The sequence below is a fragment of the Microcebus murinus genome, chromosome 1 (assembly GCF_040939455.1).
Source record: "Microcebus murinus isolate Inina chromosome 1, M.murinus_Inina_mat1.0, whole genome shotgun sequence".
Taxonomy (NCBI): Eukaryota; Metazoa; Chordata; class Mammalia; order Primates; family Cheirogaleidae; genus Microcebus; species Microcebus murinus.
Genome location: NC_134104.1, coordinates 56286174 through 56306009, shown reverse-complemented (window position 1 = coordinate 56306009; position 19836 = coordinate 56286174). Strand labels below are relative to the sequence as shown.

Below are 19836 nucleotides of genomic sequence, written 5' to 3'. Positions count from 1 at the left end.
TTGTAAAACTACAATATTTAAAACAGTGTGGTACTGACATAAAGACAGAAACAGAGACCAATGTGACACACTGGAGATACCTGAAACAAATCCATGCATATGGTTAGCTAATCAACGGTGTTCCAAGAACCCATAGTGGAGAAAGAATAGTCTCTTCTATAAGTGTTGCTGGGGAAATTGCATATCCTTATGCAAAAGAATGAAATTGGACCCTTCTAGCATACACAAAATCAACTCAAAATAGAAGGTGGAGAAAAAATAGAGGATACAGCTCTTCTGTTATTCCATTAAAAATATCAACTTTATATTTCAAATATTCAAATATCAACTTTATATTTCAAATATTCAAATGCGTTGAGGAATTGTCTATTTGGTGACAAGAATCTGATCCTGGTGAGATATATATATATATATATATATATATATATATATATATATAGTTTAGAAAGTTAGCAAAGTATACACAATCATATACACCTTTTTCATAAGAAGTTTTTAACCATTCCTTTTGGCTAACCAAACTGAAACCAATGTGAACTATTGGGGTGTGGGGCATAGGACAAATCCAAAGGGCAAGATTATTGTCTGTGCAGGAATCTGCAAGGAGAATTTATGGGCAAAAACTTCAGCCTACTGGTCAGCACCCTCATTCTTCTCCTTAGCACCCCACACAGCAACCCTGAGTTTGTGCAGGAGACAGCATGTCTTAAATTGCTTTAACCAGAAACAGACTGAACAAAGACAGGAAATAGAAAAATAAAGTAAATATTAAGAAGGAGAAGAAGCTAACACTGTTATTTTGGTGGGGAATTATTTGTATTGTGATTTTTTTTGAGTATTTTACTTTTAGATATTTTCTGCCTCAGTGTTTTTGTATCAAGTGCATACCCGTAGAAGGAGAGATCATGTTTAGCTTCTTTCAAAAACCACACAACAAATTACCAAACAAACATACATAGGCACGCACACACAAAACACAATACAAGGTAAGAAAAACTATCCACAGAAGATTTTGGTTTCTATGCTGGTTCTACTACCCTATGATTAACTGACTGAGGATGAGTTACTATGACTCTGTACCTCCTTATGTGTGAAAATGAGTATAATGATACTTACCTCATGAGAATCATTTTGACTGTATCTGGGACATAGCTCAGTCAATTACAATTGGATTTGAATCATGGGTCACACATACATGCGTATCTTGAGATAAACAAATGTGTAAAAGCCCAAACCAGGGAATTCTGTCATTATCACCTCAACTATCCAAACAGGAAATGCTTCTTTTTGAATTGCTCATGAGCCAGAAAGACAACAGTCTAAGTGAGTGCGGGATTTCTCCTCAGTACTAATGGGGCAGGGTAAGACAAGTAAAAGACCACAGCTGGGCCTGTAGGACGAGGTGGGAAAAACAGAGGTAAGGATAGAAACAAAAAAAGAAGAAACTCTGTTTGGAAGATGGCTTCAGCTTTTGGCATCCTATTCACAATTTTTCTTTTTTTCATAGCTGGTAAGTCTATTGGGCAAGTTGGGGGGAAAGGCGAGAAGTGTTGGGTAGAGTGGACAGAAAACCATGATGAGAAAGAGACATTAGAATATTTTCCACTAGAGTCTTTCATGTCCATTAAAATGCTCAATTTTATTCTCTTTCTCTTTTCCTTGCCTAAGAATTTTAGATCAATCCATTGGGTGATGGCCAATGTTCTGCATTTGTTCTGCATTTCTAACAAGCTTCCAGGAGATGCTGGTGCTTCTGATCTGCTGATCATATGTGGAAGAGCAAGGCTTTAAGGAAGTCTTGTTATTTGAAAAGAGAGACTTGTGGTCCTGTGATAATCCTCAGAGCACATCCTTGCATTATTTGATTAAAAAAAACTCTGACTTGTGTGTGGCAAAGGCAATATACATAACCTAAATATCTGTACCCCTGTTATATGCTGAAATAAAGAAAAATTAAAAAAAAAAAGAAAGAAAGGAAAAAAGAAATAAGAGTCTAAGAACAAATTCCCACATAAATGTAAATCTTATTAGTGGGTTTGTGCTATTTAATCCACTTTAGGGAAGACTTTTTTTAAAAAACAAAAGTGCTCTGGAAGAAGAATAATGTAGAAAAGACATGGACATTCCCTGTGCTCCCTCTTACTGACTGTAGGATCTTTGGGTTCCCATCTCTGCCTTGTCTCTGTGGAGGGAGATTCCTCCTCTGTAAAATGGGGATAGCTATTTCGCCCTTACAGAGAGTTTTAGTACTGAATCTAGAAGTGCGTCTCAAGTAGTAGATGACCAATAAATATTAGTTTTCTTATCTCTTTCTACTCTATCTTTTGAAGAATCTATTTATATATTTATAAATTACTATCAGTTTTACATTTAAAACTGATGTAAAGATTAAATTTAAGGCTAAATTTAATCTTTTTATCCATTTATCATTTCCTCATGTATTTTGGCAATGCATTTTAATAATTATGTTGTGTTACTGTACATGATCAAAGCAAACCTTCATTTATTTCAAAAAAGTATTTTATAATTGCTTTTATGCTAAGTTGAAATGATCTTCTTTTCACTTACTCTGAATTATCAAGGAAGTTTTGACAGGGAGAATAATGCTGGTCTTAAAGTAAAAATTTCTGGCTTTGAGACTTAGAGCTGTCACTAATGATATCGGACAAATTATTTCATATCAGTTTCCTCACAGTACAATGAAGATGATGTTCTCTATCTTACTGGGTTGGTGTTAAAGTGAGTTAATAAATGTAAAACTACTAAATGTTAGAGAATAATGAATTACCACTATTGCTTACTGAGGATCCTTTGATAACATGCTAAAAGCATGGTATTCATGCTAAGGCATTCTAAGGCATCTTTATTCATTCTTGGTTGTCCTCATCTGTCATAAATTAACCGGACCAGTTTGTTGTGAGTTTATATAAATTCATTTTCTTTACAAGAGGACATATTTATATTTACCCCTATTTAATAGAAAGCCAATCAATCCATTCATTGTAAGCAATGAAGAAACTGAACTATAGTGAGATTATTGAACATTTGTCAAGATTATATAGTGATTACATAGTACTTTAATATAAAAGTTTTTGAATACTAGCTTAGTGTTCTATGATACATGGGGAAATGAGTCTATGAAAAAAATGAGAAAAATAAAAATAATATAGTGAAAGTTTTACAGAAATCTAAACTGAGTTAATTTAAACAACTCACCTTTATTTTAAAATTATCAAGTTCTACATGAAGTGTAGAATTATTTTTTCTAGATCTGTGCAAAACGATGTTCTTAAATTTCTAATTTTTGATGTTAAAACTTTTTTTAAATGATTTGCTGATGCTTATCATTTTTAAATGTCCTTACTAAAAATCTTTCCATTTAAAAAATTTTTGTTAAACTGTAACATCCCAACATCTAAGAAGCGTTAATCCTAGAAGAATACCACATCAAACAAATATCTTTGCCAATTGAGTTTTGTTGGAGAATTGCATAGCTTGGAAAGTTTATATTTAGAGATTTCATTGCCCATCTTTGTTTCAGGGTTTTTTTTTTTTTTTCTTTTGCTGCTAGTTTAGAGTTTTTCAGGTATTGAATGAGATAAATGTACATTGCAAAGATTTTGAGCTGGCAACTATGAGTCCTAGTTTGCAATTGTCCTGATTGAAGAACAAAGAGAATTCTAAAACTAAGGGGAAAAAAAGCAAAGGGTATGCATACACTCAGGAGGGAAACCAACCTTTGCCAGCTACCACCCTTAATTCATTTTAACTACTTCTCTTTTATTTTTCATCTCTTTGGTTCTTATCCTTCTGGTTTGCCTTCACTTCTGTTACACAGAGAGCATGATCTTCTACATGAGAGATTTCCCTAAGGAAAACTGAATTGTTCTTTTCAATTATCTGGAGTATAAAATTCTTCTTTAACTCTTTGCTTCCAGGAAGCCTTTCTGTATTTGCCCCTCACGAGCACAATGATTCATCCCTGTCCAAAACTCCTGGAGTCTGGTATCCTGTTGTCCCTACTTTCCCTGCACTTGGTAATGTACCTTCAGGTAAAGCCTTTAGCACTGGCAGCAGCTGGCAGTGCAGGATGGGAATGTTGGCCTTTCTATCTGAAGGTGCTCACGTCTTTCATCTCTTTTCTATGCCCTGTCCTAGCTTATTATCCTTCCCCTGCAGAGTAGCAATAATCTCCCTATGCCTAGTCTAGATGACTTTTTCATGGTCATCTTTCATGACACAATCAATTCTCTTTGTAAAATATCCCTCTGTTAAAACCATCCTTTTCTCCAAACTCTTCAATAGCTCCCTATTTATTCTGCCTACTGGATAAAGTGCTTGCTCCTTGGCATTGTATTCCTGGCCTCCGTCACCCAACCTGTCTTTTTATGCTCTCCTCCTACTGTGTTCTTCTCATCCAGCCCCACTGCCTGCTTTCCTGGACTCAGCTCAGGCCTTTATCTCTCTGTAAGCTTGTGCAAAAGAACTCTTCTTTCAATCTCCATGTCAAGGATTCAGCTGAAAAGTTATGTCAGCTTAACTTCAGATAACAAAACTGGGTCATGTATGTCCCACCTATGTGTGATGACACTGTTGCTTCTTTAGACAGGGGGATATTCAAGGTAAGACATAGGCTCACTAAGTTTTAGGCTGCTAGTTGTTGAATAAAGACATGTTGGACTCAGTTGAATGTTGTATTTACATGTATATTTACAAGTAAGAAATGGAAACTTTTATTTATATCGGGTGGAGCTGTATAGCATATTATTTAATATTTATATTTATGAAGTAAGAATGTTTTAAGTCAAACGGCATTGCCAGCAGGCAGCTTAAATGATGCCCTCTTAAACGACTGCTCCATTGAGACCTTTATCAGTACTGTCTTCCTGTGTCGAGTTAACACATCATTGTGTGTAGAAGTGTCTGCAAAGGCTGTGCTTTGTTGCCCTCTTATTTCATTAACAACTGTGATCCTAACCATATGGACAATAGTCTTCAGTGACAAACCTTCCTGCATCAAAGCCTACAAGAAGGATACAAATGAGACAATGCAAATAAACTGCATTGAGAAAAGAATAAACCAGGTCTCCAGACCCGACCAAAATCGCGACCTTTAGATCGAGCCAGTGATCATCACTCATGATGGGTATCACAGATGTATAATGGTGACATCTGATGGGAATTATCATCATGAATGTCACCTCCAAGTGTTAGGTATGGAAGATCATATATTGTGGTATTTCAGGTCATCAGATTTGGACTGAAACAAATGTTTCTCTAAATTCCATATCCCTTATGTGAGTACTGAAGGATTTTTCTCTTATATCTCTGCAGCTCACCTGAACCAACCCTGTTTCTCAGCAGGAATAGAACTGCAGTGTGCAGGGCAGTAGCAGGGAAGCCAGCTGCACACATCTCCTGGACCCCAGAAGGGCATGATCTTGTCACTGAGCAAGAACACTGGGGCAATGGCACGGTGACTGTCAGGAGTACATGCCACTGGGAGGGCCCCGATGTGCCTACTGTGACCTGCTCTGTCTCCCATTTGATTGGCAGCAAGAGTCTGTGCATAGCGCTGCTTCTTGATTAATAAATCTCCCAGTTTTGTTTGAGTTTTCATTCTTTCAGAGGGGTTAGGTTAAGAAGGAAAGAAGTGTGCAGAGACATTTCATTTATTGATGCTCTCTCCAGCATCTGGAGAAAGGATTATAATCGAATCAGCTCATGTGAAAAGCTCACATTGGACTAATCTCCCTGGCTGAGGGAGGGGGAGGGGTGCAGGCAGGATCACCTTGTACAAAATAGTTGACAAAATAAGGTGACTCATGAATGAAAAATCATTGATTAACAACTTGTAAGTGTAATTTTCAAGATGTTAACATGTTTTTCCCCTAATGTTGGTATAACTTATAATTTTGGTTTTACAATGATTTTGGTATAATTTTAGTCATGGTTAATTGAGTGCCTATCTTGTTGAATAAGACGTTGTGGAGAAACAGTGGCTCCCATTCTGTTTGAGTACATAACATTGGTTTCATTTTACTCTTCTCAATATATTTTCTAGCTTCAAGTAGTTCATGTATGGATGGAAAGCAGATGATCCAGAAATCTTCAGCACTGCTCTGAGAAGGTAACATGCTTCCTAATGTAGTGGTTGGCACCGCTAGGATGGAGAGTTGAACTTTATGACAAACATTAGCTGGCGTCCTGGCTGGGGGCCAGGTGATCTGAATGTGGTAATCTGAGTGCTGTGGGAGGCGGGACCTCAATGGCCCAACCTCTAGTTGTTCTCCAAATAAGCCATGTTCTTGCTTGTCTCTGAGCCTTTGTCAGGCTGGAGTGGCAGGAAGAGCATGGATTTAACTGCCTTTCAGGTCTGCATTAAAGTCCTACCTCATTCTTCCTCTAGCTATGTGATTGCAACTTGAACAGGAAATGCAAGGGCTTGAGGACCACAGCAGAGACAGCGAAACCAAAACAGAAGAGACCAGATAAAAAAATGCAGAGTTTAACAAAAACATGCTTCATCCATATAAAAGTTTGTCCCGCCCATGGCTGGTCTCCTCATGTTATAGTAATGCCGTCGCTGACACTCAGCTGTGCTGCAGACTCGAGTTGTGACAGATTCTTTGATCTACTAATCAGCTCTCGCTAGGCCCCTATCAGTCATGGGCACAGTGTGTCAGTTTAAGGGAAGGATGAGGTTCTATGTTGGAAGATGCTTGTAGGATGGAGGGCTTAATTATTACTTTAAAAGATGGACAAAAGAGATCAACTTCTATATTTAATCCTAGTAATTAGATTGAATATACGGAAATAAAATCCATGAGCATAGTTCACAGCTAAACTATATTGAAGTGCTGCGTGTAACTTAATAGGAAGGAAAGGAACCTCATCTAAAGGCTACATTTGCTAATATCACACATTTGCAATAAAATTATTTTTATGGAAAAGTTCTTAAGGAAGGTTGTCCTTTTTTTGTTCATTTTTTGTTTTTGTTTTCTTTGTCTTTTTAAATTTATGTACCACATTACTTCCTCTCTAGAAATACATATTTCTAAGCAGCTCTTATTACTGGGATCATCATTTTTCATTTTGTGTGATGGCTTACCTGGTGAAATTATAGATCTTTTAAAGATCTATGGGTGTCACTGACTTTGTGATTTTTCAAATAAAAAATAAACTCTAAAATGTCCTGGGAGCTCCAGCTGAATGCCATATTATTTACTTTTGATGAAAGAACCATGTCCTTTCCACATTTATTGTTTGAAATAATAGCCACAGAGAAAGACATTTAGTTTTGATGTTACTGATATTTTTGTGCTTTACACAACTTAGGAGGAGACACCCATATCACTATTATTCCTTTTACTTCCCTGAAGTGCATGCAATATGATAAATATAATAGTCTCTTCCACCAAAAAGTTAGATTTAGGACATTGTCTTTGTTGTTTAATTTAAAAGTCTTTTCTTGTTTTGTTGTTTCTAGATATTAAAAATCCTAAATTAATTTCAAAATGCTTTATGATACATATTATTTTCCTAATAATGCATAATGCAAGAGAAAATTTGTCAATCTCTGAATTAGGTTTAATATACTATTTATATTTTGTGAATGTTAATTTGTCATGTAAGTGTAAGATTTGTGGAATGTGATCACCAGCCAAGTTAGTATCTAGTACAACTTCATGTAATATGCTGTGGATAAACTTAACACATGGAGTTCTTTGCCAAGATTTTCTTTTATCGTTCTCCTTTTGTGTGTGTGTGTGTGTGTCCAGTTAACACTTCACTGTCTGCAGTGATAGACACCAGCGCTGTGCTCCACTGCCCTCATACATTGACAAGAGCCGTGCTAACAAGATGGGAAATAATCCTCAGGGATAAGCCTTTGTGCACAAAAGCCTACAGGAGCGACACAAATGAGACCCAGGATACCAACTGTACTGATGACAGAATAACCTGGGCCTCCAGCCCCAGTCAGAATCCTGACCTTCACATTGCTCCAGTGGCCATCACTCATGATGGGAATTACAGGTGTGCGATGGCGACACCTGATGGGAATTTCAATCATGAGTATCACCTGCAAGTGTTAGGTAAGGAACGTCATATCTTATGGTATTTCATGCCACCAGGTTTGTGACTGAAACGAATGTCTCTGTAAATTCCATATCCCTTATGTGAAGACTGAAGCATGTTTCCCTTGCATCTCTGCAGTTGCCCCGGAAGCGAGCCTGTTTCTCAGCAGGAATAGAGCTGCGATGTGCAGGGCAGTAGCGGGGAAGCCAGCTGCACACATCTCCTGGACCCCAGAGGGGGGTGCTTGTGTCACGGAGCAAGAACGCTGGGGCAATGGCACGGTGACTGTCAGGAGTACATGCCACTGGGAGGGCCCCGATGTGACTACTGTGACCTGCTCTGTCTCCCATCTGACTGGCAACAGGAGTCTGTTCATAGAGCTGCTTCCTGGTTAGTAAATCTCCTAGTTTTTTCTTTGAGTTTTTTCATTCTTTCTTAGGAGTTAGAAGGAAAACAGAATGTGCAGAGAAATTTTGTTCAAGGATGCTTTCTCTAGCCTCCACTTTATCTCCCTTTACCCCACAATAAAGAGATATGTTTAAAAGAAAAATATAGGCCGGGCGCTGTGGCTCACACCTGTAATCCTAGCTCTTGGGAGGCCGAGGCGGGCGGATTGCTCGAGGTCAGGAGTTCAAAACCAGCCTGAGCAAGAGCAAGACCCCGTCTCTACTATAAATAGAAAGAAATTAATTGGCCAACTTATATATATATAAAAAATTAGCCGGGCATGGTGGCTCATGCCTGTAGTCCCAGCTACCCGGGAGGCTGAGGCAGAAGGATCACTCGAGCCCAGGAGTTTGAGGTTGCTGTGAGCTAGGCTGACGCCACGGCACTCACTCTAGCCTGGGCAACAAAGCGAGACTCTGTCTCAAAAAAAAAAAAAAAAAAAAGAAAAATATAGCAATTTGTTGTAAAAAGCCTTATTTTAAAATGTGATTTATTCTTAGTTCACTTCTACACGGGCAGTTAATTGGCATGAATAGGATACTTTTAAAAGAATACTTAGGGTTAATTGAAAGATAAAGTGTAATTTGAAACAAATACTTCAGGTTTTATTGGAAGGATAAAGTCGCTCATACATTGCCTTCATGAATTTTTAGTCTGGTAGACTTTTCCCCTCCAGGCTTTTTCTGGTGGAATTTCTTAACTGTCTTACAATAACATCTATGATTCAGGTAATCACTGTCTTGATTATTCATTCTCTATGCTGATCCTGTATTTATTTTTTGATTAAAAAAAATTAAATATTAATTTAATCAATATATCTGTAAAGTGAAATTGTTTTATCAGGTTCTATGAGAATCATCAGTTCTCTCCTGCCTTTTCTATCCCACTACCCCCTATTCATTCTACTCCTAAGAGGCAGGTACTGTCCAATTTACAAGAGTTTTATCTAGTAATTAACTCTATTTTTAAAACAATATGCTCATGTTGTTATTTCTTACTGTATCACACTTTAGACATTATGTACGCACTTCTTATGGTAGATGTGGATTTAAAATTACCATCTTCTTTAACCTCATTGTTTATATACAGTGACATAGAATTTTTTATTAAATTAAATGGCCAGTGTTCACATTACTCTGAATATATAAGTATTATTAAGTGCCAAATCAAGAAATAAACCCATGCTTTCTCTTTTGAATAACTTTTTGTTTTTCTTGGACTTCATAACTCTTGTACTTTTTTTGTTTCCTTAAAAATGTATGTACCTTTTGTGAATTGTCACCTAGCTCACTCACAGAGCTGGTGAAGCCCTTACTAATATTTTCCTCATGGTCAGGTTTATTGTGCAATAAGTCACTTCCGCTTTTTCTTGAATTAATCCCTTTTAAAGTTTTTGGATGCTCTGGGTCTACTCTGTCCTGGTTGGTCTTAGACATGCTGAGCAGTGATTGTCCTGGACGTTCTTTGTGCCTTGATCCTCTGCATGGTTCTGTGCCTGTTTAATCTGAGTTTCTTCTGCCTTCTAGACATTTGTGTGTACAACCTGTTTCCTTCATAAATGAGACTTTTCTTAAGTCTCTGTTAATCCTTGGCTAATGGATTCTTGTCAAAGTGAGTGCGAAAGAGCTGATTGGAAGCTCTACTGTCTGATGTTGGGGCTTGTGAACTAGTTAGCTTCAGTACAGTGAAAAACAGGTACATGATTTTTTAAAATTTAAATTGGGGATTTGTTATGTATCTGAAGGTCTTTTTTCTAGGGCTGTTCAGGGTCTGCAGAAAATAACTCACCAGTCCCTTGCCTTGGAGAGATAAGCCTGACTATCAGTGTGCCTGGAGAGAGGAATGTGTGTGTGTGTGTGTGTGTGTGTGTGTGTGTGTGTGCGCACACGTGTGAGTGTGCATGTGAGCATCTCACTGCTGAGAACTCAGATTTTCCTTTAATACCTCTCTTCAGTCTGGCACTTCACCCGCACCAGCCGTGATGTCTGGGTGCTTGGCTTTGGAGTCTCTCCAGTTCATCTTCTCTAGGTCAAGCTCCCTTTCTTCTGCCAGTTGGGAAAAGTGTGCTGCACAGAGTGGGGCAGGCACTTGGCAACCTGCCTGTTCTCAATACAGACTTTCTAAGAAGCTCCTGACCTTTAGCCCCTCACTTCCTCCCTACCTTACACACACTTTATCTATATTTGATGCTTCCTGCTCTAGAGTCTTTCTGGAATTTTTGAGCACTAAAACTTTGACTTATTCCACTTTTTAAATCATTTGCCATTCTTTCATTCATTTTTCGGTTAAGAACAGGTTGAAATCTTTGATCTGCTCTTGTCTTCATCCCTGTTATCTTTGTCTTTGCACGTCTACCCTTTAAAAAATTTCTTTACTAACACTTTAGTAAGTTACAAGAAGGGAAAAATGAAAACCCATATGTTGAAACAACCATTTTCCAATATCCATTTGTTTCTTTAAAAATGAGTTTACCGCCTGTAATCCTAGCTCTCTGGGAGGCCGAGGCGGGCGGATTGCTCAAGGTCAGGAGTTCAAAACCAGCCTGAGCAAGAGCGAGACCCCGTCTCTACTATAAATAGAAAGAAATTAATTGGCCAACTGATATATATATAAAAAATTAGCCGGGCATGGTGGCACATGCCTGTAGTCCCAGCTATTCGGGAGGCTGAGACAGAAGGATCGCTCGAGCCCAGGAGTTTGAGGTTGCTGTGAGCTAGGCTGACGCCATGGCACTCACTCTAGCCTGGGCAACAAAGCGAGACTCTGTCTCAAAAAAAAAAAAAAAAAAAATGAGTTTAGCAATATTTACTGACAAGAGTAATTGTGCCTTTATGTATGAAATCCCACCATCCAATATTACATTATGGTATCATATCTAGAATCTCTTTCTTGAAAGGATTTTCTCATCCAAACTCCCATGTAGAGCAGATCTCTCTACGTTTTCCTTTCACAGTGGATGTCTATGTTCTGCTCATGCACCTCTAATGAGAGAGTTCATTAGTTTGAATTTCCAAAAGTGTTGCTGTTTTTAACAGTAAAGACAAACTTTATTTTTCCAATAAAATACTGAGAAAGCCAATATTTTAAAACATCTACTGTGCATGGAAGATGGAAAGACCAGGTGCCAGATTGCTCAGTCTGTACCTCACCTCTTTCTCCTGCCCTTGAGCCACATGCACAGAACACCAGGAGCAAGTTTTAAAGCCCTGCCTCCCAGAGGTGGGAATGTCTTTGTTGACTTGTGTGTTTGTCAGCTAGAGCTTTATACTGCTGCCAGCAGCTAATAAACAAAGTTTCTGCCATCGATTCATTTTCCTTTCAATGCCCTGGCAGAAAGGTGACTTCAAGATTTGGGTTATTTTTCCAACTATCTTCTTTACAATTACTCATTTACTATTTCCGAATGTTGGAGTGAGACATACTCTGCTCTGTGGTAACACAGAGATCTAAATTTCACATCTCTTCTATAGGGATTCACTATTCATGAATCCTTAAAGCAACAAAATCCAAGCATAGGGTGATGTCTTGCTGGGAGCTCTAAAGTCTGAATTGAGAAGGCAATTTAATTATAGCAATTCTTAGAATTATTGATAATTAATTAATGATTATTAATTATAATGTTAGTAAACAAATGTTTTAAATAAAATTACAGAAAGGAATTTCTTGTACTGTAAGACATCATTGAACTGTATATATATATATATATGTACAGTTTTTTTATTTTTATATAATTTATTTTTATTTTTAAAGCAGTTTTAACTTCCTTGCAAAATTGAGTGGAAAATATAGAAAGTTCCCATATAACCCGTTCCTCCACCCAAGCATAATCTCTCTAACTGAGTAAGGACATCCTGCAACACAGTGTTACATTGGTTACAGTTGGTGAACCTACACATCATTAGCACCCAAAACCGTAGTTTATGTTAGGCTTCACTCTTGCTGTTTTATTGATATATTCTATGGTTTTGCACAGGTGTAATGACACGTATCCACCCTTATGCTATCACAGAATAGTATCACTGCACTAAAAATCCTCTGTCTTCTTTCTATTCATCCTTTCCTCCCACTCAATTCCTGGCAGCCAGTGATCTGTTTCCCTAGTTTTGCCCTTTCCAGAATGTTATAGGGTTGGAATCATACAGTACTTAGCTTTTTCAGATTGGCTTCTTTCCCTTAGTAAAATGCGTTTATGGTTTCCTCATGTTTTTTCATGGCTTGATAGTTCTTTTGTTTTTAGCATCGAGTAATACTTCATTGTTTGTATGCACCACATTTAAACCCTATGTTTTTGTGTTTAAAGGTACCAAAACATCAGCAAAATTAAATATTCTCTGTATTGTTTTTATCCTCATTATTTTAATTTTGATCATCATGGGACCCTTTTGGTTTTTTTGAAAATCAGTGGCTGCCGGTATTAACCGATGAATGTCTTTTCTTCTTCAGCTTTCTTGGGCTAGAGAGGAGTAAGAAATATGAAATTGACTGATTGGGTAAATTAGGTTGCTAACATCAAATCTCCCATAGTCAAAAAAGCACCCTGAAGGTGTGAGACTTGGACTACTTTGCATGGTGAGAGGGATTTGGCTGGGCTGCTCAGGTGTGCAAGCATGATGAATTATGCCAGTTAGGGCAGGATCTTGGGAGGGATAGTGCACGCTAATTTTTTTTTTTTTTTTGGGAAAATAATTGTACTTCCTTTCATGTACCAAAGAGGAGATGTTACATATATTCTATTGCATGAAGCTCCTATCACATAATTTTACTTTCTTTTCCCAAATCCAGAATTTTCTTATTTAGGTGTATTAACCACAAGCAGTATTATTCCCTCATTTCTGGTAGTTCCTTTCTGATTTATTACAGCTTCTATGACAATTAACCACAGTTGTCAATAGTGTACTGGGTTTTTTGTTTTATTTTTAGTCTAAACAATCATGCTTTCTCCACTCACTCCAACTTATTTTATTTTTCTAGAAAATGTAAATTGAATAAAACAGAAGCTACTCCAGTTGTTGAGGAAGTAAGGTAAGATAAAAAAGAAGATTTGCAAACTTTTAAGCCACATAATCTGAAACCTAGTAACATAATTTGTAATTTGTGTCAATATTAGTGTTTCAGTTGAAAAATTAAAACAATTCTGATTTTATAATGCTAGTATGTGTATTTTATTATCTAACAAGTAGTATTTATTTATCACCCTAGATCCACATTTTCATTTCATGAACTGCATCTTAATGGACATGATGTTGGCCTTCTTTGGACTGTAATGTTGGGAGAAGCTGAATGCATGAAAGCACCTCTAATTCCTGACTTTCCTTTTTCAATACCATCATCATTTCACTCTTCCCCATTTTAAAACATATCCTTCTCCTTAATTTCTTATAAATCTTCAACTCTCTCATTTAAAATTATTTTCATATCACTACATTTATTTCCATTTCTACTTTCACACAGTCATCATCTCACACAGAGACTTAAGTAATCAATAATTTTTTTACATAAAATATTAGAATGAAGCCTTGCTCTTATGTTGATGCAAGTCCAGAGACACAAATATAAGCAATCTTAGTAGATACCAAAGCTATAGGCACCTGTTAGCAACACGTGAGTAGTTTCTATAATGATTTCTGGCCTTTTTGAACTGATTTGATTTCAAATTCTTTCTTAAGATATAATGAAGTCCTATGTCAGCTACTCAGAGAAGAGCAATCCACTCTGTGATACTACAAACAAGGTGAAGATGTCTCAGGCATTACAAAGTTGATGATATGGGCCTTCTTTATACTTTATGAGTTATTGGAATCTAACACCATGAAAAAGGAACCAAGATACATTACAATTACCCTTTTGATTTTCTTACAGTTACAGACTGGAAGATTTGTTTTGGATTTGTTTGTTAAAACCTCTTAGAAGACAAAGACATTCTAATGGATTTGCATGCATATCCTTGTATAATTGGAATTTAAAGTTCCCTGAAGAATTGATGTTATCATTACAAAGAAAACACATGCTCATGACAAAATATTCAAATTGTACAGTACAGTAAATAATGAAAATTGAGTTTCCTAAAGAAATAACAATAAAGAAGGAGCAATCATCAATAGTCTCTTCTGTTTCCTTTTAGAAAATTTTTATGTACATATGATATGTCTATATGACTGTAGTATATGTGTGCACTCATATATATATTTATTTATATATATATATATATATACACACACACACATATACTTTTTAAGAAACCAATGGGAGCATATGGTAATGCTGTTGTATCCTTATAAAAAGCTAATAATATAAGTCTTGGAGATATTCTCATATCAACACAAGCAGTGCTATGCCATTCTTTTTAATGGTTACATAAAATTCCATTGTATGGTTATATTATAATTTAATTAACCACAACCTTAGTAATGGACATTTAGATTGTTTTAAGTTTTGTTTGCAGTATAAACAATACCACATAGAATGTTTGCTGTGGATATATCTCTTTGTATTTGTTTAAGTATATCTGTAAGATTATTTTGAGTGAAATTTCCAGGCAAAGGGTTTGTGCATTTTTATTATTCATAGATATGTCCTATTGTGTCAATTATATTCCCTCCAATATTGTTTGAATGTGCCTTTCCCTATTCTGTTATTTTAATATGTGCAAGATTTCCACTTTCCCAGTTCCTAGTTTTCATTTTTTAATCAACTAGTTAGCTAATGTGATATGATTATAAGAATCATATTATTTAATAAAAATGAATTCATATTTGTAATGCTTGCAAGAGAGTGAATGCATGTGTGAGGATGATTGCTTCTTCTGAAATCATTATATCCCTATAGATGTGTTGGTACTTAATGCCTAACATTTCTGAAGATGTGATAAATTGCAGTTGTGTATTTTTGTAACTTATATTCTGTTGTGATGTACTTACCAAATAATAAATGTCTATGGACTATATAAGTAGCAAAATATTCACTGTGGACAACTTGGGATAGCTGTAAAATATGACCTACATGCTAAGAGAATGGCTATGGGATGACATGACCCTCTCCTCCATTTTTCTATGGAGTAAAATATTGGGAATGCATATATTAATCATTTTTTAATATTAAAAATATTTTTAATTATGAAAAATTATGGAAAAAATAAGTCTTTTAATTCCATAGCAGGAAAGACATTAAAAGTTTTTTCATCATGATAGAAATTTAAACCAAATTCATTCATTCTTTAGTCAGGCTATCTGAGATATTTGAGACAGCTATTTTGTCTTACTAATATATTTTTCTCCCTTCAGACATTTTAGGTACCCTAGATTTTATCCTTAAAAGGACATTGAATGTAAAACTATTTGAATGTAAAACTAATATAATGGCACTTGGCACATGCCATTTTGATCAAACCTTTTTTTACGGGGCCAAAAAACCTAATCTATTAAGTTTCTGCATAGAAATATTATCAAATAGTGTCTACAATAGACATTGTGACCCTGTACTTGAACTTTTATTAATTCTTTATCCATCCGTGGTTGGGATAAGGCTCATAGTTAGTTAGGTCCAAGACTACACTATCTGTGTAAATATTACTGAAAGTCAAAATAAAGCAAAACTATCCTTACATCTTAATTTGATAATGTCAAAACAGGAAACTTGATAGTGTCAAATGACACTATAGTAAATAAAGAATTCAAGACAGCTAATGAATGTTAGATATTATGGTACTGGAAATAATTATATGAAACTGTCCAATTATGGGAATACAACATGGTTGAACATTGCAATTATGTGGGGATTTTTAAAAAATCATACAGATTTCCCAAATCCACTCTGGACCTGCCGAATCAGAAAATGTGGAGTTTGGACCAGATGTGTCAGTTTGGTTGTCCAGGGTGCAGAGGCTGAGATGGAGTGAGGAGTGATAAAGGTTAATGGAGGGAGGGAAGCAACATCTGTGAAAGACCAAAGGGGGAGCCAGCAGGATAGAAGAGGGAAAAACCCTTAGGTCAGGGTGCTGATCTGAACAAAACCTGTAAAAGGAAAGAGGGAAGAACCTCAGATCATCATATTATTACAGAACTTTGCAAGTCTTGGCCAAATCAATGGAGGAGCCCTGGAGCAAAGACTGCTTCTAAGTAGAGTCTTTCATGTGAAGAAATGATCAAACTCTGATACCCCTTCTTGATTAGTCATTGGTGGGGGACTGCCTGCGAAGAGCGCTGCCTCAGCTCAAAAGCTGAAATGGATCCTGAAGGTGTTGACCACTGAGATCATTGGCTAACTACACTCCTTGCAGCTGAGTGGTGAGTTTTTGTTTTATGGGAAACATGACCAGCACACCTACATGGTTGTGGTATGTTATCATCTGTCTCTTTATTTTTGACTTTTCTGTGACATTTTCTTTGAGGCATACCTTTAAAAAGAAACTATAGGTTTTTAGTTAAAAAAAAAAAAACTGTAGCTTTTTTATAAAGAAGATATACCTGGTTCTATTAACTCATTTGAGAATTTTATCTTTGTTAAAAGAGTTTAAACCACATACATTTCTTATATCATGCATATATTTGATCATAGTTTTACAGTCTTATACGCCTCATTTACTATGCTTTCTCCCACTTCTTTTTATTTTTTCATTTACTTAGCTTTGCTAGTTTGGTTAATTCTCTCTTGCTCTCTTTCTCAACACTTCTAGTAATTTGAAAGTTACCCATTGTAATATATATCTATCAATATTAGTGGTTATGCTTCATTTATTTACATCTAAAAACAGCTTTGTTGAGGTATAATTGGTACATTTAAAGTATATTAAATTGTGTGCATATTTACAATGTACACCTTGGTAAGTTTTAACATAGTTTTATACCAGTGAAACTATCAGCATAATCAAGATAATGAACTTGTCCATCACCCCAAAAAAGTTTGCTTATGCTTCTTTGTAGCCCTATGCCCAAACTTGTCTTGTTCCCCCATCCCCTACTTCCTAGGCAACCACTGATCTGCTTTCTGTACCTATGTATTGGTTTGCATTTTCTAGAATTTTTGTATCAATGAATCATGCAATATGTACTCTTTTTTTCGGTCTGGCTTTTTTCACTCATTATAGTTATTTTATTTTATTTTTGAGACAGAGTCTCACTTTGTTGCTCATGCTGGAGTGAGTGTCATGGCATCAACCTAGCTCACAGCAACCTCAAACTCCCGGGCTCAAGTGATCCTCCTGTCTCATCCTCCCAAATAGCTGAGACTACAGGCACGAGCCACCATGCTTGGCTAATTTTTTGTTTCTATTGTTAGTGGACTGGCTAACTTTTTATTTTTAGTAGAGACAGGGTCTTACTCTTGCTGGTCTGGAACTCCTGAGCTTAAGCAATTCTCCTGCCTCAGCCTCCCAGAGTGCTAGGATTACAGGCGTGAGCCATCATGCCCGGCTGTCAATTTTTTTAATGGACTGTGCTTTGGTATTGCATCTGAGAAATTTTTCCCTAAGCCAAGCTCACAAAACTTTTATCTCATTTTTTATTCTAGAAGTTTTATAGTTTTAGAGTATACACTTTGGTCTATGATCCATTTGGAAGTAATTTTTGTATATAATGTGAGATATGTATTGGAGTATTTTTCTGCATGTGAGTATCTATATGTATACTCCAGCACTACTATATTGCCTTTTAATCTTTGCTGAAAATCATTTGTGCCTATATTTATGGGTCTATTTATGGACTCTATGCTTTGTTTTATTAAACTGTCTATTTTTGTGACAATATCGCACTGTCTTGTAGCTTTATACATCTTGAAATCAGGTAGTGCTATCCCTCCAACTTTATGTTTCTTCAAAATAGTTTTGGCTATACTAGGTACTCTGCATTTCCACATGGATTTTAGAATCAGTTTGTCAGTTTCTACAAAAATGTCTGATTGGATTGTCTTGAAGCATATATTAATTTGAGGAGACTTGATATCTTAGCAATATTGAATCTTCCAATCCATGAGCATAATAGATCTCTCATGTATTTAGGCCTTTAATTTCTCTCTGTAATGTTTTATACTTTTCTGCATATAGCTCTTGTACATCTTTTGTGAGATTTATCCCGAAATACTGTATTTCATGCTCTTTGATGCTATTGCAAATGCTATTTTTTTTTAAATTTCAATTTCTAGTTTTTCCTTTACAGTATATAACAATACAGTTGAGTTTTGTATATTGACCTTATATCCTATAACTTTGCTAAATGTACTTATTGGCTCTACTATTAATAGTTTGTGGGTTTTTTTTTTAAGACTTTCAGATTTTCTACATAGATGATCATGATTCTATGAATGAAGACAGTTTCAATTTTTCCTTTACAAGTTGGATGACTTTTCTTTGTTTTACTTACCTATTGCACTGGCTAAAATCTCTAGTAGAAGGTTGACCAGAAATAATGAAAGTGGATATATGATATTGGTTGTTTTCTGTTTGTTTTTTTGTAGATGTTCTTTATTGGGTTGATGAGGTTTATTCTTATTTGTAGGTTTTTTTTTGACAACTTTTAACAAGAATGGATGCTAGATTTTTGTCAAAGCTTTTCTTGTATCCATTAAGATAATCATTTTTTCTCTGTTAGTTTCTTAATATGGTGATTTTTTTTTTTTTTTTTTGAGACAGAGTCTCACTTTGTTGCCCAGGCTAGAGTGAGTGCTGTGGCGTCAGCCTGGCTCACAGTAACCTCAATCTCCAGGGCTCATCGATCCTACTGCCTCAGCCTCCCGAGTAGCTGGGACTACAGGCATGCGCCACCATGCCCGGCTAATTTTTTGTATATATATATTTTTAGTTGGTCAATTAATTTATTTCTATTTTTGGTAGAGACGGGGTCTCGCTCAGGCTGGTTTCGAACTCCTGACCTTGAGCAATCTGCCCGCCTCAGCCTCCCAAAGTGCTAGGATTACAGGCGTGAGCCACCACGCCCGGCCTATATGGTGATTTTTTAATGTTCTTTTTTCTCTATGTTTCATTTTGGATAGCTTCTATTGTTATCAAGTTCAATACTTTTTTTCTTCTGCAATGTATAATCTGCTGTTAATTTCATTTAGTGCAGTTTCCACCTTATATACTGTAGTTTTTCTCCTCATTACAGATTATATTTTCTGGTTTCTCTGGTGGCTAAATTTTTTATTACATAAATATATGTACATAAATTGATCATTTTAACCATATTAGGTGTACTAAGTTTAGTGGCATTATGTAAATTCTCATTATTGTATAACCATCACTACCATCCATCTCAAGAATGTTTTCATCTTTTTAAATTGAAACTCTCTCTGTTAAACAATAACATCTCTGATAAAACAGAG

General features: G+C 36.1%; 1 protein-coding gene and 1 long non-coding RNA gene across 2 annotated transcripts; both read left to right on the top strand.

Moving 5' to 3' along the window:
* The first annotated feature begins 480 nt into the window (after nucleotides 1–480).
* On the top strand, nucleotides 481–7432 carry LOC142870539 (uncharacterized). The gene is made up of 3 exons (XR_012918867.1): nucleotides 481–4052; nucleotides 6065–6130; nucleotides 6410–7432. It is a non-coding gene; the product is annotated as an uncharacterized LOC142870539 (long non-coding RNA).
* Nucleotides 7433–7914: 482 nt separating this feature from the next.
* Nucleotides 7915–14674, top strand: LOC142870538 (cell surface glycoprotein CD200 receptor 1-like). Its single transcript, XM_076001396.1, has 4 exons — nucleotides 7915–8096; nucleotides 8218–8469; nucleotides 13498–13548; nucleotides 14193–14674. Exons 1-3 carry the CDS (start codon nucleotides 8045–8047, stop codon nucleotides 13509–13511), a joined length of 318 nt encoding a protein of 105 aa, XP_075857511.1. The 5' UTR covers nucleotides 7915–8044; the 3' UTR covers nucleotides 13512–13548; nucleotides 14193–14674.
* Nucleotides 14675–19836: the final 5162 nt, after the last annotated feature.